This window comes from Natator depressus, chromosome 15 (assembly GCF_965152275.1).
Source record: "Natator depressus isolate rNatDep1 chromosome 15, rNatDep2.hap1, whole genome shotgun sequence".
Lineage (NCBI taxonomy): Eukaryota > Metazoa > Chordata > Testudines > Cheloniidae > Natator > Natator depressus.
In genome coordinates this window covers 9343210-9366957 of record NC_134248.1, presented here as the reverse complement: position 1 = coordinate 9366957, position 23748 = coordinate 9343210, and the positions used below count along the sequence as shown (strand labels likewise).

Genomic DNA, 23748 nt, shown 5'->3' with positions numbered 1-23748 from the left:
CACTTCTGAAGTGCAGCTGTCTCTGGGCGAAGCCCAACCTCACTGTATCAATGCAAGGCATTTAAGACATAGCTGCTCGCGGTGAGAAGGGAATGCTGTATCTGGTTGAAGATGGACAAATCTGGTCTGGACAAATTTAGCCAGGCAGAACATAATCCAGTTTTCAGAAAGTGCCGAGCATCTGATCTCTGAAAATTAGTCCTCTTTAAGATGTCTCAAGTTGGGCCTTCAAAATCATTCATCAGTTTTGAAAACCTTGACCACAACCTCGAATAGATAAAAAGTAAAGTTGGAAGAGCAAGTAGCCAAAGATGTAATGTCAAATAAAAAGGAAATTTATTAAGGTCTATGGAAGCTTGTGAGGGAAGTAGTAGGTCTGCTAAGCCACCAGCACAGACCAAAGGGAGCAGCCTAAATAGTCTTTGCATTGCATTAGTCTTCATCCCAGGCTATGCTGGGGAAATACTCACTCATTCTTTTCTCGTAATATGGAACTGACTGAGGTGTTGCAGCAAGTCACCCGGATTACATGGGATTCACCCAAAAGTTCTGAAGATCTTAAGGATCTGATACTGGCCACTGTCAGAGGCAGGATACTGGACTAGATGAACCAATGGTCTGTTCGGGTATGGCACTACCTGTGTACCTAGTGCTTGAAACTAGAATGTACAAAAACACTAGAAAATATACTGAGTAGGGAATAATCCTGCATTGGCAGAGAGAGACTCTAACAGGTGTTCTCCAGCTTGAACTTCTGTGATTCTACGGACCCGCAACATGGGTTCACCTTTGGAAATGCCCTTCTGGAACCCCACTTGCATACAGCTTTATTCTTGCAAATTGTTTCCCTTCCATTCAGTTCTCAAAAACTCTCCCCAAAGATTTGTCATCTTTGCCCATCACTCTTCGTATTGGAAGGACAATGGTTTGCCTTTCTCTTATTGGCCCAGTTTTTCTCCCCTATATAGTCCTGTTAGCAACTTTTTGCTGTTTTGTCCATTGAAACAACTTGGGGTGACATCTCAATGCATGGAAGTGTACGTATATAACTGAGAATTAATGTAGGATGATAAATGTGACAGCTTGGAGGGAAATAGCTACAGAGATCTGTGTCTTCATTTTGGATGAACTTTCTTACAGCTGTAGAGTATGACTAGTTCTGTGGTGGTGCTTTTGTTGAGCTTTCTAACCGTCATTATCTGTACGGCAAAATTACTGAGCAGTGCTCTGTTTTTAAGGATAATTGTCTAGTGCAGTGTGTGTGTTTAGGCACAATTGATTGGCTAGTTTGCTGCATTTGTTTTGTTTGACCTTTTTATCTGAGTTGGTACTGACACCACTGTATTCAGCAAAGGCATTGATCTGTTTCTTTTCATGATAATGATAGCATTTGAATTTCATAGCCTGCTATGAGCACTAAACTTCAACAGAATACTTGTGAAAGTAGGAATTTTGTTACTTCATTCTGCTGTGCTAGCTACTTTTCACTATTATCGGTATTTTTCCTAGTGGACTGAACAAAGGCTAAAATATTTCTGGCCTCATTTTGTCACCAGGTTTCGGGGTTTATGCACCTTCACCAAGCAATTTCATACTTTCAGTCAGAGATCGTTTTCCTCAATAACATTAGGCTAGTTAAACACTGAACCATGAAAACAAAGTGGTGGATGGTATTTGACAAAGCAAATGAGGGGATATTAAAAGCTGTGTTCATTTGTGAAGACCCTGGCAAATCACAATGGATCTGCTAAAGGCAGCCCAAAATGTTTCAACGTGTAGGTATTTGTCATTTACACTTGAAAACTCCGTAGCTTATTTCAGTCTGAAGGATTCCAAAGCACTTTAAATGCAACAATTGCCCTCTGCTATGATGGAATATGGCCACTGTTTAACATGGAACAGCAATACCACGCAACAAGTCAGGGCAGGAAACCCACATCCAATAATGGGGGTGGTAGAAAGAATTAATTTGAAATTTTTCCAGAATGACAGTGCTAACTCCAATGAAGCAAAATGTGCTTGAGATCTTTAATGGTGAATCAGGATCTCAAGTGGTCAGGGCTACAGCTTTTCATCTTATCCAAAAGCTGTTTCTTCTGGCTTTCCTTAATTCACCAATGAGGGCTTCATGCTTCTGACAGCAGAACACAATTTTACCTATTCCATTGTGCCAGACATTAGTCTAAATCCATTAACTCTCTTCAGTAATTCTCTTGGTATTTATGTTGACCCAGTGTAGCACTATTTTCCCTTGAAGACACTGTCTGCATGACAAAACATCTTGGGGGATTAATATATTCGTGAAAGAACATTACTTGTCCACACAAGTGAAACACCAAGTTTGTTATGCCTCCCTTTTAACTTATTGCAAATTCTGAGCTTTCAGCTGTTGCCAATCTTGTTCTTCAAATTTCCAGTGGTTACAGAGATAACAGCATTTAATCATGTTTCAGACTAAATTGTTCACTTTGTGTTTGACACTCTTGGAGAGCTCAAGGTGGCTTGTTGCCAGTCCAGGCAAATAGATCACTTATTCTGGAGCCATGAGTTTTCAAGCTTCAGTCAACTCTTCTTTTGTTATGCAGGCTAAAGAAAAGTAGAATTTTCATAAACTCAATGGCTTTGATAATAAAAATATTTAATACGCAGTTAGCTCACAATACATGGTCTAATGTCTAGCTTGTTCCCTTGAAATAACATTAAACATTTAACCTACACTTTCAAAAGGCAGGAAATTTGTGCTACTTTTGAAGTGTTCTCCTGAGCTTTCCCCGTGCTGCCTAGGTACAATATTGTAGCACACGTATAAAAATCACCCAAGATTCAGAGTCACCTCTCATTTAGGGGTCCAATCCTGCAATGTATATTGAGCATCCCTGTCTCAAGCTGAACTCCCTGGGTGCTGAGGGCATTTGACAACTTGCAGGATCAGGCTTTTAATGAGGCCTGGCAAGGAGGGAGAATTGAAGGGTGTTGGACCTGAAAATCGTTGCCAGCTTTAGTTTGGATGCACAAGCCAGCAAGTGACACTGTCACTCTGATCAGCTCTCCAAGAACAGGATTCTTGGAAATAGCAATAGCTGCCTCATGAGAACCAATCCTATAGCACAAAGGGATGGTGACAAGGAACATCCATGCACCCTCAGGCTCATAGCAAACCCGATGACCTCTGTGTGTTGGGTTGGGTATCTGATGTTGCAAGACTTGTCTGAAGGCTTACACTTGGCATGAAGTAGGGGACGTTTAGGGGCCTAACAGGGTCTGTTTAAAATCTGATTGTCCTGGGGGGATTTTTTGGTGTCTTTAAACAAAGCCCCTGTGCTGTTTTGAAATAGTCATTTGTGCTTGAACTGATACAGATGGTTCAGCTTGATAATATGGTGCCTGTTCAGACGTTAGCGGTCAAGAAAACAAGGGCACATAGGCTGTCTAAATTGGGTGACCCCATCCGGTAAGTGAAGTAGATTACTCCCTCTACTTCAAAACCGTTCCTGAAACTTTATTATTTCTTGGTTACTATGCGGTAAAAGACAGGTTTCAGAGTAACAGCCGTGTTAGTCTGTATTCGCATAAAGAAAAGGAGGACTTGTGGCACCTTAGAGACTAACCAATTTATTTGAGCATAAGCTTTCGTGAGCTACAGCTACAGCTCACGAAAGCTTATGCTCAAATAAATTGGTTAGTCTCTAAGGTGCCACAAGTCCTCCTTTTCTTTATGCGGTAAAACTGCCCCATAATATTATCTGTGACGAGCCTATTCCTTACTAACAGTGCAATGTCTTGGGCTGCAGGTTAGTCTTGCAAGGAAAGTCACGAGAGCTCCATTGCTTGAATCTTTTAAAACTAAACTAAGTGTTGACGACTATAGGGCAGGGCATGATCCTTCACTGGCCAAGGGGGCGGGGTGTAACAACCTAATACAGCTTTCATCTCCAACTGCTGCGATTCTGGAACCAAATCTAGGGGATCTTTTGGTGCCAAGCCCTTTACATTTAAAAAAGGCTTTACGTTGTTACTAAAATACCCCGTCTCCCCCACCCCAAAGCATTAGGGTCATGTGCAGTGCTACTAATACATAATACAAATGAAGCATAATAAAATCTCCCTCAACGTTTAAAACAAAGCCAGTGAAGGGGACTGGAAACAGCGAGAGGGAGGAAAGGGGAATACGTATTGGGCCAACGTTGATCTCTCTTGATTGTCAGGCCTTCCAGGAAAAAAACAGAGTTCTCTTGGAAACTGGGGATAGAGGGATTGAGATGGGTGCCAGAAGTTCCATACCCATATATCAACCACTGCAAAGGCACACTTGCCTGCTGGCCTTGTCTAGACCAGTGAAGTTCTCCAGAAGGTGGCCTTTGGGATCAGCTACCCTTCAGGAGAAGGCTTTCATATTGTCAAACAGCTACCAGATCTGCAATTTGCTGGGGTTGGGGGATGTCCCAAGGAGTCCAGGGAGAATAAAATATTAGATAGGTCAATCCAATAGGAGAGCCGTTACTCATTCTCTTTGTGTTAGCTGGGGTCTGGTGGCTACTGGGCAGGGCCGTTGAAATCTGGGCCAGCATGCATCGTGCTTTGCCAAGTTGCTCTGCGGTTCCCAGAGGCCTGATCCTGATACTGCTAGAGTCAGTAGCAAAGCTCTCACTAGACACAGTCGGGTCCCAGGTTTGCACCGTAGTAGAGCTGTTGCTGATAGCTTGGAATTGGACAAATGGATGAGCCCATGTGGCAGCTGGGGTCCAAATGGTGGTATCCTAAATTAGAGTCCAAAGGAAAGGAGTCTCCTAAGCATGTGAGCTTGCCAGTACGTGGGTTAAGAAGGGAAAGCCTGGACTTAGCCGAAGACACATCTGACTCTATAGGAAAAAATTCTGATTTAATTTTTCTCTCTTTCCCCTGCTCCAGGCCACACATTCCCACACTAATGAAGTGGTGGCAGTTAAGAAAATGTCCTACAGTGGGAAGCAAACGAATGAGGTAAGATAGATCGAGCTAGTTTTTCACGTGAATTCTGTGCACAGCAGCCATATAAACCTGTACAGAGAGGTTAGCTGGGGATTTCCTTTGGCCTTAGCAAACCAGATTCTTTAGTGCATGTAATAGTCACTCACTTCCATAGGAAAGGAAAATGAGTCCGTGTGAAGTCTGATGAATGGTAGATTTTAAAGGTTTTAAACACTTCATTTGTTGCTTTCTTGGATGATCTTCTCTTGTAAAGCTTGCTACTTCGGTAGACGTTATCTAGCTGGATTGATGTGTGGACTTGCAGTAGAGAGCAGGCTTCTGTGCTATTAATAAGGAAGAGGCAGTTTCAGATGTTTTTCCTACTCTGCTGTGTTGGTCTCCAGCATGTGCGTTACCTGTTACGTCTGACATTTCAAATGTCAGTATGCCTTTTATTACATTACAGAAGGAATCAAAACCTAATAGTTACAGCAGACTTCTCACACCACAAGCCTTCGTGACAGCTTTCAGTTACTGCTGTCTGGTTTTGGAAGCACTGGTTTCGTAATAAATCTGAGAAAACTTAACACTTCAAATATAGCCTGTAGAACAGTAGCAGTGTTTTTGCAGATAAAATAACTCTCACAATAGTATGGTGGGAACCCAAAAGTTGACCTTAATAGCTAAGTTTTCCTCTTTTTGACTAACTCTTTTTTTACTTGTCTTTGTACAACATGGACCTCGACAACTACAATACAATCAGTTCTTGCAACTGTTGATTCAGGGTGGGACTGTACTTGAGGTTTTGGCATATGGAGAGAAGGGTATAAAATAAACCCTGAACTGGTTATCTCTAAGTTAGTCATGGAGGGATAAAATAAATCTACCTGTCATTGGCCAGTTGCTGGAGACCTGTGTGGTTTATTTAAACCCTTCACCAATATGATTATATTTAATGAATTGAGTTAATTTTATCTCTTAACAGCTGACATGATTTGAACTAGGGTGATTTCAAAGGTCAGTGATTAGAAGTGACACCACCTTTGGGGAATTTTTTTGCTTCTGTGTAAGATGAACAGAGCTAGATTGCCCCCTCCCATCTAGCTCAGAGTTCGCAAGGAGGTTTTGAAAGCCTTCATCCACTTCCTGGTATCGGTCCCGTAGTTCTCCTGATATGACTGGCTGGTTGTCCTAACAAGTAATGTAAACAGTGAAAGGGAACGATGAGATGGTAGCAACGAGGGGTAGGGCTGGAGTTAATTGGGAGGCTGGGAAAAGGAGAGAAAATGGGGTGGTGGTTCTGTTGACCGTCTCCGATAGTAAAATTGTCTCATGGTCGCTTCCCAAATCTGCAGTAACACCTGACTGTGCTGCAGGAGCCACAGGTTGTCGTGGAGAATGAGGGATTGACGTAAGGAGGGAATACCTCCCATTTTGTTTTCAATAGAAATGGCAGGATATCATCAAGGAAGTCCAGTTCCTACGGCAGCTGAAGCACCCCAACACTGTAGAGTACAAGGGCTGTTACCTGAAAGAGCACACTGCCTGGGTGAGTGCGAGCCCCGTGGCATTTCCAGCTCTCCTTCTCTCCCCCCGCTCCCCCCATAAGAATTTTATTGTAACATGGAGCAAACAGAAGGTTCTTGCATTTAGAAGAATGTATTTGGTCTCCTGGTGGTGAAACGTGGTTTGTGCTGACGACACAGAACTCTGTGTGGCAGAGGGAACTTGATTTTTGAATCATGGAACTGCTTGCTTGCAGGTCTATGGCACTTGCTAGCAACAATCTCCTAAGCCTTCATGATCTGAATAGAGTGAGCACGGGCACGATGGTGGGCACCCATATCACGGTAGCACTGTGTAACAGCACCAGCAGTTGTCAAGTCCCTGTATTCCCGGGCAGGACCACTTGCCCGTAGGTGACTGAATATCTGGTAAATGATCCTGTCTTTCCACACAACACTGAATGCTTAATATTCCTTGTAGTCTCTTTTATCTTGAAGGATCCTCAAAGTGATTTACAAGGGGAGTGGAAATTCTGGACAAGGACACTGGGGCAGATCCCTACATCTATATAAAAGTACCTTGTTAGTTCACGCAGATTGGCCAGGGCATTTAGTTTTGTAATAAGAGTTCCTCCAGCATCCCCTCACAATCAACATCATGGCAGCTAGCTAATCTGCTTCAGAAGAACAAAGGGTTTGCTTGACTCTGCTGGGATTTGACTGTGTGATCGAAGGGTCTGTAGGTAATTTGAACATCTAGCTCGTAAGTCTACTGTAAGGTAGAATTTGTCGAAGTGTTTTATTTATTGACTCCCTACCATATTTCTTGCAACCCCAGGGTTTCTTTGCAGTTTCTCAGCCTTCAGCCCAAACCTCTTTTATGGTGATTATGTAGCATCTCCTCCAAAGCTCATTGAAGTCCGAGTCTTTCTGTTGAATTCAGTAGACTTTGGGTCAAGCCCATAATTTGTTGATGTCCATGCCCAAAGGCCTTTACATGTTATAGTTTCTAAGTACTGAAAGCCCAATTTTTTAGGGTCTTTAAAACAATAATCTCCATATAAATGACTGCTTATAGTGGTAGATTCTATCCTAAACTTTACGAAAGTCAGTGGGGTGATCCAGTGAATTACAGATCCTTACATCTGTGCTTGGGATATTAGTGGCAACTATAACTAACGAAAAATAAAATAATGCCTAGAAGAATATAATATGATAGGATCCAACTGGCATGGCTCTGCAAAGGAAAACCATTCCTCTCACTCACTCATTAGGACTCTTTGAACATGTCCATAAAATAATGGATGAAGGAGAACCAGGTAATTCACTTAGCTTTTCAAAAGGTCTTTGACCAGGACTTCCACAAGAAGCTACTACAGAAACATAATAGTCATGGGGCAAGAGGCAACATTGTCATGGATCAAAAACTGGCTAAGAGAAAAAGCGAGGAGGAATAAATTGTTAATTTTCGTCAACGCAGACTGATAAGAGCAGGACATTTCAAGTTCCGTAGTAGGCCTGGTAGTGATTACTATGATTATTAAAGATCTGGAAAATGGGGCAATCACTGAGGTAGCACCAGTTACATTAGGAGGCATTTATTCTCTGATGAAGCTTGAAAATCAAGTTTTATAACCAAATGCAAACTCTTTGCCATCCATAACCTACAAACGTCTCCAATTCCATCCTACAACTAATGCCTCTGCCTGAATATAAAACATGCAGGAATTGAATCAAGTGAATTAAAACAAACACTGAGAACAATGTCGATGTGCAGTGTAATTAGGTGAGGAAAACAGACACCGACCCAATTGAGCTACATCGATTAGTCCTAGTGGGCTGGCTAAGAAACTTCAGGGTTCTGGGTTTCATAAACTTGTGGATGCTGAGATCCGTGGATGCTGAGATCCATGTCTGCATACAGTGTGTCCCTAGATCAGCCCTTCTGAAATCTAACACGTACACGATCTTACTATGGTTATGACGGAGGGGTGGCCTGGTGAAACCTAAGTGGTTCTGTGGCATTGCAACCTAGTGCCGGGGTTCCAGAGAGTCCAGGTGAGCCACACAGGGCAGAAGTGTCACCACTGCAGGGTGAATGTGGGGTGAGCCTGCTCTTCCACCGCCCTAGGGCCTCCCCTCCTCACCAGGCCAGGGTGAAGGTTGTGGTGCCAGAGCGAAGGGTACTGAAGGTGACTGGTGCCCCCTCAGCAGTTTAGTGTAGTCAGTGTATTATTTGAATTGGAAGGCTACATCCACCCCTAACCAAGGCACACCTGGCTGGCTGTTGCTGGCCTGCATTGTGTGCTGAGTAAAGGACACCGCAAAGCATTGCCCTTTGGCTGTATTAAAGGGGCTGATGCGTTGTCTCCAGCAGACTGAATGGGGTTATTGGAAATAGTGGAGCCGGAGAAATACCAAATAAGCAATAAGTGCAAATATCCAGCCCTAAGGGGATGCTGCTAAGTGTGTTCATGGCCTTCAGCGTTCCATGCAAGAGTGTTTCAAGCTGCTTTTGATTTTCACATTTCATTAAGAGGAGGAATAAACAGGACATGTTTAAAACGTGCTCCAGCTGTGAAAATCCACATTAGGGCTCACTTTTTTGCTCAGAGAAATCCTGCTGACTGCACTTACAGCTCAGCATCCTAAATTTTATGGGGGAGAGATGAAAAATGAATTTCTCTTTGCATATTTTCCTCACAAATATTAAAACAGCTAGCTGGCTCCCTGTCTTAGTTATTTTATTTAAAGTGCTTTCAGCAGATAAATGCATTGGGCTATGAAATATTTAAAATACCAACTTGGGGCTAGAACAGAGCAAAAAGCATTCTACAATAAACTCTTCAATTACCAATTCTGACACGATTAATCAGATTAGTTTCTATTCCTAGATTGATTGGACACAAAATATCAGTGCAAATCAATCTTAGTCCAGTGAAAAGGCAATGCAATTCACGCAGTTAGTTGTAAGATCTACATTTAATACGAATCCATCCTTGCTGCGTTTGTCTCTAAGAGAGAACATCCTTCATTCAGTGACTTGAGGCAGGTGAGAGCACAGAAATTCCACTAATCAGCAGAAGCCTTGGAACACTGCCTCCCGACATTCCTTTCCATGTCTTTCTCTCTCACTCAAAGACCCCCCTGGAGGCCTTACACTGTAGCCACCAGGCTTTCAGTTGCAACGAACTGGACAGAGCTCCCTTGCTCCATAATTATGGAGCAGCGCAAGTCACCCCTTTAGCCAAAATTAAATATGCCATTTTTGCCACACGCCCAGCTCCTGCCAACCCAGGGGCCAGGAACTTGCCATGGACAAGCACGAACACCAGGTGATTAAGCTACCCATTCCCTTCCCATGGCCAATCAAATATTATTGGACCACCTAGTTCACAACTCTTCTCAGGCCCTGAAGCGAAATAGAGATGATGTTGGAGATGCCTTGTCTCGGGCCAGTGATGGCCCTTGGAAGGAGGGTTCACTGTGCAGGTGGTGGGCTGAGGAAGGGACTCGTTGTACTGCTGTGCTTAGGGCCTCTTCCCATGAGCTGAGAATGGGAGAGGGTCTAGGGGCCTGCCCTTAGCTTTGCTGAAAGGTGTTGTGGTTTTTTCTGAGCTAGGATGGTGCATTAAGCCGGGGATCCTGCAGAGCTCTGCAGATGGCATCATATGCTCAAATTGCGGGGGGAGGTGCCCTGTGTAAACGGTTTTAAAACCCCACAAAATTCTCTTTCTGCGTTATCACATCATGGTCATGAGCTGAGATGAGGAAATGCCAGTCCTTTGTGGGCCATTCTTTAACGCTAGGATTCCATATTCCTTGGTGTGCTGAGCCAGTGCAAAACCCAGCCATTCCGGATTGTCTCATGTTTCACCATTATTGGGTATTCTACCTCCCTTATGGTTAATGCTTGTGTTTATTTCTGTCGCAGTTGGTGATGGAATACTGCTTAGGATCGGCTTCTGATTTGCTAGAAGGTAAGCTGTGAAGTATCATTTCTACCACATATTTGTTTGGAATACAACTTTCTGGAGGGGGGTTGTTTTTTTGGCTGAGATGGGTGCTCAGGAAACCATTTCACAGATGTCATAGGCTGTCTATACTTCCAGTGAACCCTGCTAGTGCCTTAAGTCATGGCCAAGTCCTGTGTGGGTCTTCTAAGCCCTATATGTTCTATAACTAGGGCCCTACCAAATTCATGGTCCATTTTGATCAATTTCATGGTCATAGGATTTTAAAAATCGTAAATTTCATGATTTCAGTTATTTAAATCTGAAATTTCATGGTGTTGTAATTCTAGGGGTCTTGACCCAACAAGGAGTTGTGTGGAGGGGGTGTCGCAAGGTTATTGTAGGGGGGTTGCGGTAATGCTACCCTAATTCTGCGCTGCTGCTGGCGGCAGTGCTCCCTTCAGAGCTGGGCAGCTGGAGAGCAGCAGCTGCTGGCCGGGAGCCCAGCTCTGAAGGCAGCGCTGTCGCCAGCAGCAGCGCAGAAGTAAGGATGGCCTGGTATGGTATTGCCACCCTTCCTTCTGCACTGCTGCCTGCAGAGCCAGGCCCTCAGTCAGCGGCTGCCACGCTCTGTCCACCCAGCTCTGAAGGCAGCAGCGCAGAAGTAAGGGTGGCTTAGTATGGTATTGCCACACTTCTGCGTGGCTGCTGGCGGGGTGCTGCCTTCAGAGCTGGGCGCCCGGCCAACAGCTGCTGCTCTCCAGCCACCCAGCTCTGAAGGCAGAGCAGAAGTAAGGGTGACAATATCGCGACACACCCCCATGAAATAAAGTTGTGACCTTCCCTCCCCTCTCCTCCTCCTCCTCCCCCCCCCCCGCAGTCCCCTTTTGGGTCAGGACCCCCAGTTTGAGAAACGCTGGTCTCCCCCATTAAATCTGTAGTATGGGGTAAAAGCACATAAAAGACCAGATTTCACAGGGGGAGACCAGATTGCGCGGTCCGTGACATGTTTTTCATGGCTGTGAATTTGATAGGGCCCTATCTATAACAGGGCTGCCCAAACTTCAAGATGTCAAGGGCCACACTGAGAATTTGCCAGGAGCCCAAGGGCTGTACCTAGCTGGCACATTTACATGTTGTAAAATGAAAAAATAAATGCTTGCCGCCTTTTTCTTGGGCTTGTATCTTCCTTGATAGATAAACGGGAACTGCTTGTTGTCTGTTCAGTAATAATGGAAACCTCCAAATGATCAGCTTTGTTCTTGCCCTGCAGTTAGAAGGAATAGTTGCAGATAGGTTTGCAGTACGGGAGGCTAGTGTGACCTCAGAACTAAAACCAAACCCCAAGGCATTCACAGTGCCTGTACAGAGGAGGAGGAAACCCATCCCAAGCTAGCTAAAAGCCATACTTTATGGGCCACACCTCTGTATCTAAGATATAGTCAGCCACAGGCATGTGCTGGTCATATTTGAGGGCTCTATGGAATGTGCTTAGACACCTCTACTTTATATTCATCCTGAACCTCCTTCTACCTCTTTGCCATAGGAAATACATAGGTGTCTATAGGTATTACCCTACTCATGGCCTGCAAAGGTCAGTTGTTGTTGTTGTTGTTCCAAGAATGTGACTAACTCTTCCTATCCCAGGGCTGTGTAACTCCTTGGCAAGGAACAAATCTAACTTACCTCATCTTGTTGTTTAAACCCTTTAGTTCACAAGAAACCACTTCAGGAAGTGGAGATTGCTGCCATTACCCATGGTGCCTTGCAGGGACTGGCCTACCTGCATTCTCATGCTAAGATTCATAGGTAAGAGTACGGTCCAGTACTGCCATGTTTTATCTTGCTCTGGGTTGAGGGCTGATGAGAAGCCTTAGAGAATTCTCTGCTACACTCCGGTAACCTTTATAAAACAGTAATATTTAACCAGAACTTCCTGACACACTGATGTCATCTTTCAGTATTCCCTTTCCCAGCACTGCTGATGCCAGGGTATGTTTGTAAACAGAAGCGGTCTCCTTGTTAATGGGCCTGCTCTTTTGCTGCAATCATTAGTGAAGCCGCAATCCAATGACTGATTTCTTTTTCTGTGATAGTGGTTTTCACTCTCAATGTCACCAAACAAATTTGCCAGGCAAAACAGGCTGCATGTGAGGGAGGAATAGGGTGACCAGATAGCAACTGTGGGGGGAAAAAAGGGTCGGGGTGGGGGGTAATAGGTGCCTATATAAGAAAAAGTCCCCCAAAACGGGACTGTCCCTATAAAAACAGGACATCTGCTCACCCTAGGGAGGAAGCAGTTAGGTGAATCAGTGAAGACAAAGGAAATACAAGAAAGATACCTGGCAGATTACGGGTGTGTAAAGTGAAACATAAGCCAGATTTAAGAGAGCTTGATTAACTTTCTGACCAGTAATAGTAACGGTTACACTGTACTTGCTGAGATCTGCGTAGATAAAATCATGCCTCAGGAAATCAGCTGACCGCTGCAGAGGTCAGGAAGAAACTTCACTTGTCCAGGATAAAGCATCACACCAGCAGCGTGTGCACACTAGGCATCTTCCTCTGAAGCACCAGGCATAAGCCCCCAGGCCTGCTACTGGACTCGGGCTGTTTTGGGAAATTGTCCTGCATGATGTAAAGTTTGCCAGTGTGTGGCCATTTTAATTTCCGGCTCTCCTGTCTTTTGTCAGAAACGTAACATGATTTCACCCACGTGTGTGTCTGGTCTTGTTTTGGTAACTCCTAATCCTGTAGGCTGGGGTATTGCTATGAAACAGGGTGATCTGGGTTAGCACAGAATTAGTGAGCAAAGGTGAAGATTCTCCATTCCCGGAGACAGTTTGAAACCAGTCATTGGGCTCAAATCCTCCCCGTGTTGATAGCGTAGTGTCAAGATTAATATTTGGCAGAGAGGCTGTTAGCACATCCTGGGGCTGCTACAATGAGGAGTTTCCTTTAGAGACACTGCGGATGTTCCAGTGCGTTAACATGTTCTGGCTACCTCATGAAAACCACTTCGTTGGAACTTGTTGACTCTGTTCTGTAGTAGCAGAGGCAGAACTATTGTTATGCTCTCAGCCACAGCTCTTCGCACCCTCCTCAAGGATGCTCAGCTCCTGCACTCGGCAGAGAGCCAAGAGGAGCACTCTGGTTCTCTGCTGGACCCTAGTGCAGGGGTGGCCAACCAGAGCCTGAGAAGGAGCCAGAATTTACCAAAGTACATTGCCAAAGAGCCACAGTAATATGTCAGCAGCCCCCACATCAGCTCCACTCCCCTCCCCGCTGCTCCCAGCGCCTCCTGCCCATCAGCAGCCCCACTGATCAGCGTCCTCCACCCCACCCTCCCCGCACCTCCTAATCAGCTGTTCTGTGGCATGCAAGAGGCTTTGTGAGGGAGGAGCAAGGGCATGGCAGGCTATGGGGAGGGGTGGAGTGGGGGTAGGGCCTGAGGCAGAGCCAGGGGTTGAGCAGTGAACACCCACAGCACACTGGAAAGTTGGCGCCTGGAGCTCCAGCCCCGGAATCGGTGCCTATACAAGGAGCCGCATATTAACTTCTGAAGAGCCGCGTGTGGCTCCAGAGCCCCAGGTTGGCCACCCCTGCACTAGTGTCTGAAATTATGGGAGACAAAGGAATATGGTTGGCCTCATTCGCTCACAGAGAGGAGCATTGTCTTGATGGAGTCATCTGTCTCTTGGCTAGTGTCTTATTATTTCCTTGTATTTGCCTGTCTGTTTCCACCTGTTGTCTCTTGTCTTACACGGAAAGCTCTTTGGAGCCAGGACTGTGTATGTTCTGTGTTTTTACAGCACCCATCATAGTGGGGTCCATGTCTATTACTGGGGCTACTAAGCATTACAGTCATATGAGTAATAAGTAGTAATGCAATTGGAGGGCAGCTTCTCTCGGAGGAAAGTGCAGGCCTCCACTGAGCTTGGCTTTCATCTGGCTCCGTGCAAAATTTCTTCTACAAAAGCGCTTCGTGGCACACGCCTCATGGCTGAGTGACCACCAAACCAGACTGCCCATGTCACTTCTTTTATTGGACCAACTTGTGTTGGCAAGAGAAGTTGGTCCAATAGAAGATATTACGTCACCCACCTTGTCTCTCTAATATCCTGGGCCCAACACTGCATGTAACTTCTGTTTTCCTGCCCCATAGAGAGGCAAAGAAGCTGAGCACGACTTGGTATAAGGGGGACACCCTGTGGTGAGACAGAAGAAGTGCAGTTTCCTAATTGTGCATCCTCTCCTGTTCTCTAACAGGACGTCCAACAGAACTGCGTGGAATGCAATAGGATGAAGCTATTTTTCTTTTAAATTGCAGATAGTGGAAAACGACAAACTAGCAAGGAGCAAATATATTTGTCCGAACCCAAAGTTCTTTATGCGTGCTGTCACTTGCTACCCCCGTGAATCCAATGTCCTAGCTTTGCTAAGAATAACTATAATATGGGCAGTACGTTGTTACTCAGTGAAGACTTTTTGCTGGTGACATAGGGCTGTTACACAAGCTTCAGTTAATTTTTCACAGATTAGAGTGAACTGGAGATAGCATTGGACATAATGGTGTCCAAAATACTTCCTGAGTATTTTGCACTTTTTCTGGGTTCTGTCTTTGCACATACAGTACAGGGCAGGCTTGTAAAATGCCTTCTCGGTAGGTGTACCCTATAGAAATGAACTCTGTGCACAGACAAGCGCACCCTGACATCCCAGTGTGCTCCCTTAACTGGGACACTGGTACGGAAAGACCAGAGAAAAGTTGTTGGGATAGTTATAGGTTCAGGTTTGAGAAGTAGTGTTGGTCTAGTGGATAGAACTCTGGACTGGGAGTCAGGGGACCTGAGTTCTATTCCCTAACCTGCTGTGACCCTAGGCATGTCGCTTTACCTGTATGTGCCTCTGTTTCTCTCCCACACTGTCCATCTGGTCTGTCTAGAACAGTGGTTCTCAACCTATTTACCATTGTGGACTGTATGTGCAGCTCTGTGTGTTTTCTGGGCCGCATCCACAGAGTATATATACTACCTGTATGGCCCTGAAGGTGTCACCTCGGCCACAGCTGTGTGCTGATTGGGCCGCAAGCAACCCACAGGCCGTGGGTTGAGAACTACTGGGTAGGGATTGTCTCGTGCCAGTGTTCAGACCATGCCCACTACAGTGGGACTGTCAACATGTTTAGATCTCTAGGAGCTGCAGTAATACAAATAATTGTGTAAAAGTTTATGCTGTTTGGGGGCATACGTAGTGGGCCACAGAGTGGGAAAAACTGCAGATTTCAAGTGGTTTATTGTGTATTGTGATGATTTTTGAAAAAATAGAACTTGGCATTGCCGTTAGCTACAGTGTTAACAGCCTGACTCAGCTGGGACTTTTAACTCACCTTCCATTCTACTGGGGCCTGCTTTTGCAAAAAGCAAATAACTGAGATGCTGCCATGTGAAAACATCCCTGGTGTACTGTTTTCCCCTCATTATCCAAATGCTGTCTCAGTTTTTACAGTACATTACTAGACTGCGTCTTTCAGCTGGCAGCATATAAGGAGAGCTGGATGCCCTAAAACAATCTTTTTGTTGTTGTTTTTTCTTCCTAGTTTTATATTAGAAGGAGGTGGGAGAAGAAACATTTCCAGTTTAGCAAAGACTAGACAGACAGATCTGCCTGGGTCCTGAGCTTGGGGGCAAAGCATGTTTAGGTGATGTTATCTGTAACTCTGTGTAGGCACTTAGCCAAGTGTCATGGAATGAATGGCTTTAACCTTTTAGCAACATTTCACATGTTTGTTTGAGTGTAACCCCCTTGCTGCTGGCACTTAAGAATTAATGGTTTCATATCTGTACATAGTGTCTGTCTACTTACAGGGTCGTCATAACCATAATTGGAGTCCCTACAATTCTAATTAATCCTCCCCTCGCTGTACCCCTGTGAGATACGAAAGTAGTAGAATCCTCATTCAGATGGGGAAACTGAGTCAGGGGATGGCTGCCGTGACATGCCCGAGGTCATACAAGGTGGCAGAGCTGAGTATTGAACCCAAATCTCTTAAGTCTCAGTGCAGCGGCTAAACCACAAGGTCATCATTAATCTTTTCTCCTTTCTAGTGCCTGGCAGTTCCCTGTTCCCAGGAAAGCCATGATTACTGAGTCCCTTTCTCCAGCCAATAGGAGCAGCCGCAGAAGCAGCCAAAGCAGGGACCTGGGGCATTCAGAGACAGTTTTGACTGGACTTTCTGTGCCCTGTGCTGATTGGCTGTTTGCTCCAGCCCTTTCCACCCTTCCCTCCCAGTCTCTTTACTTCAGTTTCACTCCAGACCTGCCCCTCTTCTCCCCTTGAGTGTCCCCTCTCTCCTGGCTTTTCTCTCCAGTTAGCTTATTCCCTCATAACTAAAACAGTGGCACAAATGTCACTTGCTGCCCTGACCTGGTTCACTCTGCTTGTGTGTGACACCCTTTCCCCCACCCTGTGTCTCTCTTGGGCAGAGTCTGTCTATATTCCCCGTGTTTGTAAAGTGCCTAGCACAATGGAGCTCATTCTTGGCAGCCCCGATGCACTATCATCATAAACATGAGTAAATAATCCCTCTTTGAGGGCTTTTAAATTTCCGGTGCTGGGTCGTTGTTGTTCTGCAGAAAGGCTAATGGACTGTAGTGTCACTGCATTTTTAATTGTAACCAAAACCGCACTTCTCCCGTTTTGTTCCCAAGGGATATTAAAGCGGGAAATATTCTCCTAACGGAACCGGGTCAGGTGAAACTAGCTGATTTTGGGTCTGCGTCTATAGTCTCTCCTGCCAACTCCTTTGTGGGGACCCCTTACTGGTAAGTAGAGCTGGAACACGTTAGTCTTCCTAGGGCCTCGTGCTCTCACTTATGGTGCTTCACAAATAATATGCGGCATTAAAAACCTCCAACCAGTAGCATTAACTGAGCAGCCTTTTAAAACCTCCCCACCCAGCTCTTCTTGCCTCCTGAGTGCCCACGAGAAAAGGTGGCCTTTGCAGCCCAGTTTGATGTGGCCACTGTCACTGTGTCAATTACCATAGTGCCAAGAGCTTAACAAATTAATCTTTGTCCTCGGTGATGGACAAACTCTAGTGCCGGGGGGCCAGAGCCCTGACAGTCTGACTGTGCAGCAGGGATAGGCATGTAAATAATTTAGGACTCTGTTTTGAAGAAACTTGTTGGATGTTCATTTGAGTTGATTAATGTTCCCAACCCAGTGGCCCAGCATAGCTTTATGCTCCATTTATTTCATGGCAGACGCTCCAGGGTATTGATGCCAGAGATCGCCCTCTGCACAAGTACATGGGGTGAGAAGCCTACTTCCTCCCTGAAGTAGCAAGTTAAGAGGCTGAACCTTTCCCAAGCCGGGTCCCCTGTTTTTTCACCCCCCCTTTATTCTGGACCGCCATATTTCCCCACTCTGTTCCAGATTCCCCTGTTCCTTTCATAGCTGCACTCACAGGCTGCACATGTCTGCTGGAAAATGCTCCTGGCGTGCCAGTGGAAAAAACCCACCATCTCTGGGGAGACTGAAAGTGACGCCTTTACGACACTTCAGCCCCTGCTGGCTGACTCCAGGTACAATGCCTTTGAGATTGGTGTGGGTCTCCCATGTGCCAGCATGTTGCGCTAACAGCAAGACGATCCAGGTTGGCCTCTTGTTTTCTTTCCTTTCCTAAAAATGCCTCTTGGAGAAGCTGCTAATGCAGGCAAGCGTTGTTTTATTTCAGCATGGCTTTACTCAGCTCCATGCTGATTCTTTACGTTCTGGGGCCGCTGCGCTACTGAAGACAATGAAGATGTCTTTTTAAGAAGGTCTGTGCTGTTGATTTTTTTTCCCATAACCTGCGTATTTTGTGCTGTGCTTGGTAGGATGGCCCCAGAGGTGATCTTGGCTATGGACGAAGGCCAGTATGATGGGAAGGTAGACATTTGGTCTCTTGGGATCACGTGCATTGAGTTAGGTGAGTAAATACGTTATTCTGCTCCATTGCCAAGTACCCATCATGCTGAATTTGTGATTTATGCTGGTGTCCTAAAAGACTGGAAGATTCTTCTCCCTCTTCAATAAAAAGATCCTGACACGCTTAGAAAACCCTGCAGGTAAATGCTTGACTACAAACACTTCATTCTCTCTGGTAGATCAAGAGTTAACTGTCACCACTACTTGTTTTTATTCTAGCCTGAGGTGGTCAGGGAATAACAACTCTGAGCACAAAAAGGATTTGGTTGGCCTTTTTTAATGTGTTTAGCCAGAGCTGGATTTGGGCAGATCCTCTGTTGCTGGTAGAGGAGGAAGCACTGAAGCTGCTGTAGCTAGTTAGAATGTTGAAGTTCCTCTGGCTAAAAGGCTCCTCAGGAGGAAAGCAAAAGACAAGGCTGTAAATGTGATTCTGCTGGCCCAGCTTTCAAACAGGAGCCCCTTAAGAAACCATCCCAGACCTACATTTGGTTCCTCAAATTGGCATTTACTGTAGGAACGGGAAGAGAGCATTTACATCCCTACCTGAGCCCATGTAAGCATCCAGATGTAGGATCTGGGTGTCTCAGCTGGTTGCTATGTTTGGAAATTGAGCTTCCTCCTGGATGACAGTGGGTTATAATTGTCAGAGGTTCTGCAGTTCTGTATGAATTATCCCCTATTCCCAGAGTTCACTATCTGCTTCCAGCAGAAACACATGGATGAGCTCACAGTAGATTCACAGGAGAACTGCTCCTTACGCTGTCAGGTCCTTCCATTGAACCCAATCCTGTGTCTTGCTGAATGTCGCTAGAAGGTGCTCTATGCCCGCAACTCCTGTTGATTTCCATAGGAGCTGAGGTACTGTACAATCCAGGGGACTGAGCCCTTTGGTAGCAAGTTCCTGATATAGAAACAAATTCCATGCTGGTGTAGACACAGATGAAGCTTCCAATGAAGTTAGTGGGAATTGTCCTCTGAGTTGAATTTGGCCTAGAGCCAAGAGCTAACGATAAAGATTCCAACCTGCTTTTTTGAAATCACTTACAGGTAAGGGGCCTGTTGGGACATATAGATGGTAAACTCCTGCAACCCCAGATTTAAAAACAGATGCCTTAAACTCTGTCAAACGGTTGGAGTTGCCATATGAAAACTCCTCACTCAGCCATCACTTCTTACGCTGTTTCAGTCCATCTCGTTTCCCAGTACGACGGCAGTATCATCCTAGGATGGCTCCACAAGACCCACAATGAATAACCTCACCCTGTGCCCAAGAAAGAGCATGAATATCCTATTCTTGAACAAGCAGATGAGAGGAGCCTACACATGGTTGATAATTCAGCCTCAGCCATCAAAGTACTCCAGCTGATTCCCTGTGCAGGCTGCCTGTTAAGCTACAACAGTGAGGGATTTTCTAGACTGCAGCTGGGAGCCTCGTGCCAGTGGGTCGAGCAGTGTGGCTGAGGCTCTCAAGCCCACCCGACCCCCGGGTCTGAGCTTGGGTGGCTATCCTGAGTCCCCGCCGGACCTGCAATTCCCACGCTACTTCTAGTGTGCTGGCTTAAGCCCCGCTAGTGCAAGTCTGTCCACCTGGGCTGGGAAGCTTGCTCCCCGCTGCAGTGTAGCCGTAATCACAGAGAACGATCACTCCTGGAGATGCCAGGAGATGACTGTGGTGCTGACACTACACTGGGGACCTGTCCCTGTGTGGAGCCATTGTGGAACGGCATCTTAAGAGTATTGGGAAGCACCTTGCTATTGTTGTCTTTACGTTCCAGACACCCATGCCCAACAGCCTCTGGGAGCCTCAACTAAAGGAAACTAAAATACAACGTGCAATACTTGATAGCTCTCATTTCTTCCGACGTTCCGTCTCACTCCTGTTCCCCAATACCAGCCACCACCTAACCACACACTGTGTGTCCTCCTCTATTCTTTATTGTGCCTTATTCGGTGCCGCCCCTGACGGCAAGCTTCACTGCCCGCTCCATTTAAATCCCTTCTTAAAACCAGGTTTTCCCCTGATACCGTTCCAGTGTTCATCCATAGAAGCCATTGTAAAAATACACCATTGAGAGGGGATTATTTATCCCACTCTCAAATTGCTCACCTCGTGTATTGTGTCTGACCTGCGCTGTCCGTACAGTTGAATTGTCTGCCTGGAGGATTGGACCCATATCTTCTTCTGTATTGTGTAGAGGGACAAGCATGTTCACAGCACTTGATGGATAACCATAGGACCTGGGTAAGAGGCCTGACAAGATGCCACAGTGGGAACCAACTTTGAGAGGCAGAGAAATGAAGCTCAAAAAAGGAAACCACGCCTTGAGTTTCGATGTGAAGGAGGGTGCCACCTGTGTGCTTTCATATATGGCAATGGGAGACAGGAGCTCCACAGCAATGGGCTCTTGAAGATGCTGCCTCTCACAGTGCTCTCTGGGGTGTCTTGGGGGGGTGGTCAGCAGTTCTGTGCTGTCGGCCTGCATGGGCTCAGTGGAATATAAAGCAATAAGGCATCTCGCAAGTACTCAGGTCCTGTGTTCATTATAATAGTTGTCAGACCCTCAGTCGCTCTTGCTGGGTTACTAGCCACTGGTAGTGGTGGTGGGGTCACTGACTCCCTCAGGCTGAGGGAAGCACCAGTTCCTTTCCTCCAGTGTACAAACATCAACACCGAACTTACGAGCAGCTTCTCACCTCACCATCCAGAGAATGGCCACCTGGCGCAATGCTGTAGTAGCTGCCTATTTCTGTGAGAATTGCGCACCCACCCTTCTGTATACAAAGACTGCTTCGTATGGATGGGAGACCTAGCATGCTGTGTATGCTGATTAATAGGCAACATGGCTAAATGTGGGATGATGTGGGATAACTTCCTGACTGCACTGGAAAATCTTCAGAGAGAGCAGCATAACCTATCAGACTTGAAACCTAAATGCTGCCCCAGCCAGCAAGAAAAACCGCTGAGGCATGTTGCAAGAAACGGCACATGAGCAACAAACCCCAAAGATAAAAATTCTCTTGTGCTCTTAATGGGGCCTCGGAGATAACTCCTCCTCCCTCCCTCTGTCCCCCACCATTCTGCCATGACATATTTGTTCTGTTTTCTCCTGTTCTTGATCCCAGTTTCCTCATCAGGGACCCCTTGTGTTTTCTTCAGTGTCTGCACCAGCAGGTAAAATACATGTCCTCTCCCCTATATTCAGTGACAGTTACCACAATAATTCTCAGTGCAGGGCCAATTAAATAAGTAAGGGTTATAAGAAAAACATGAAACATAAGCAGTGAAACCCTGCACTGTGATAGCTGTTAAATGTTGTTAAGCATTCAGACAGTACCCTGTTATGGTGGGACCGTCTGTAGCTTGAGAGTTGGCTTTTAAGAAAGCTTTAATAAACCGAATACTACACCAGGGTAGTCAGTGTTTCAATGAGAATAGGTCAAAAAGGAATTAATGGAAACTAATACTTGGCTAGTTAGCACTAGCATATGTTGCTGCAGGAGCTGTTCTGTAGAACGGCTGTGCACATTTTAAAGTTTGAAAATTAACTTTGTATTTGTTCAGTGAATCATTTTCAAAGAAAAAATAACCCATTTTAAAACTGTTTGTAGCAATCTATCGGAAGTTCCCTTTGCTGTAAGGGAAAGCTCCCTGAAAATGGAATTTCTGGTAAACCTTCAGCTGGCAGCAGACCCTGGGGATTGGCAAAGGGGACCAGGAATGGGGAGAAATGTTGTTTCCAACAGAAAGGGGGTAGTTCCATCTCCCATGCTGTGTGATGGCTGGCATTTCAGTGGCTAAAACAAGCTTCACCCTGATGCAGTTTGTATTTTAGAATTAAGGAATGGAGAATCAGAGCTCCTGGGTTCTCTTCCCAGCCCTGCTTTGTGGGTTTGAACTAGTCATTTAACCTCTCTGTGATTGTTTTCCCCACTGTAAAATGGGTATTGCGATAGACCCCCTGTGGGCATTGAGGCTGAATTAATATTTGAACTTCCATGGAGCTTTTCATTCAAGGATCTCAAAGCTTTTTTACAAAGTATTTCTTGTTGTTGCTAATCCTCTTGGAAAGTACCAGTTTTCTTATTCAGCTACCGAGGCCTGGCTCTCAAGTGTTTGTCTGACCCAGGATGGTGAGGACCCAATTTCTTGCATGGAAAAAAAAACTGTTGAGTTGTATGCACATTGCATGTCAGGGACACGCAGCTTCTCCGCTCTGCTCTGACCTGACATGAACTTAAAAATCTGGCTGCATTGAGTCATGGTCTGTCTGACCTTGGACCAGGGTGAAAACTGTCCTCCCGCCTCGGTTTCTGTGATCAGCAGTTGTGCCCCGTTCTGGGGAGACAGTTGAGTACCCCTTCAGAAGTGCACTCCCAGGGGTGACCATGGCTAAGGGGAGCTGAGGAGGAATTTAGCAAAGAAGCAGGTAGGCCGGCAAATTGTCGTCCTTCTGCCAGTTGGTTGCAGTTACAAGGACACCAAAATTGAAGGTATCGTTTCCTCTTTAGCCTCAGATGTTGTCAGTCAGAGCACCCAGCGTTTTTAGGTGCCAGGTCCCAGCTTTTCTAGGGCTGATGGTGATCATGCTTCACTTGTGGAGACAACTTTTTCTTGTCCTGTATTTACTGTAGCAGGCCAAAATCAGGAAGATGTCACTAGGGTAAAAGATACTAGAGCCCTTTTTACAGGTAAAACCCACTGGGTTGCACTTGCTTTCTCGGGAGCTGTCCCATCCAGCATTCAGATAACCAACAGGTTTCCCTAAAGGGCTGTCCTGAACTAACCTCGGAGATTAAAATAATTGGTTTATGTGGCATGACGACAGTAATGAGCTATTGATTTAGCGTGCTTGAACTTCCTTGTCTTTCTCCGTTTTCTTCGCCTGCTTTATCGCTCCTCTTTCTTGTCTTTCCAGCCGAACGGAAGCCTCCCCTTTTCAACATGAATGCAATGAGTGCCTTATATCATATAGCCCAGAATGACTCCCCTACGTTACAGTCAAATGAATGGTAAGCATGCTACTCTCCGTTCTCTCTTGGTTTTTGTTTTCCTGAAAACCCTTGGCCTCTCCAGCACCGTTCACATGGTCAAATATCTGACCAGGAAAGCACTTGTTCCGGTGTAGCGATTGACTGTCAGCTGTCAAGTTCCATGTCTGCTGCTGCACAGAGATTCTCTCGTAGGTAGGCTTAGCTTTGACCGGCTGTCACTTCGGCTGTCCTGCAGTCCGATATGTGCAGGTACTAATTAGGCGCCTGTCGGTACTGCATGAAATAAAATGTTAGTGTGTGTATTAAGCCAACCTAAGTCAGTGTCAACAGAATTTCCAGGTGTGAATGGTGCTTGGCTGAAGGAGGAACTGTGAGTGAAA

The 23748-nt window shown here is 45.6% G+C and overlaps 1 protein-coding gene across 2 annotated transcripts in view; it reads left to right on the top strand.

The window, feature by feature from the left end:
- The window catches only part of TAOK3 (TAO kinase 3), a 139257-nt gene that overhangs the window by 68833 nt on the left and 46676 nt on the right, over positions 1-23748 (top strand). The window contains exons 5-11 of one of the 2 annotated variants that reach the window (XM_074973022.1): positions 4909-4980; positions 6395-6496; positions 10387-10432; positions 12118-12214; positions 17116-17229; positions 18286-18377; positions 23293-23386. In XM_074973022.1, the coding sequence (XP_074829123.1) occupies positions 4909-4980; positions 6395-6496; positions 10387-10432; positions 12118-12214; positions 17116-17229; positions 18286-18377; positions 23293-23386 (617 nt within the window). Of the gene's footprint in view, positions 1-4908; positions 4981-6394; positions 6497-10386; positions 10433-12117; positions 12215-17115; positions 17230-17881; positions 17992-18285; positions 18378-23292; positions 23387-23748 lie in introns of those variants that run through there. The other variant, XM_074973023.1, reaches the window with a different exon arrangement.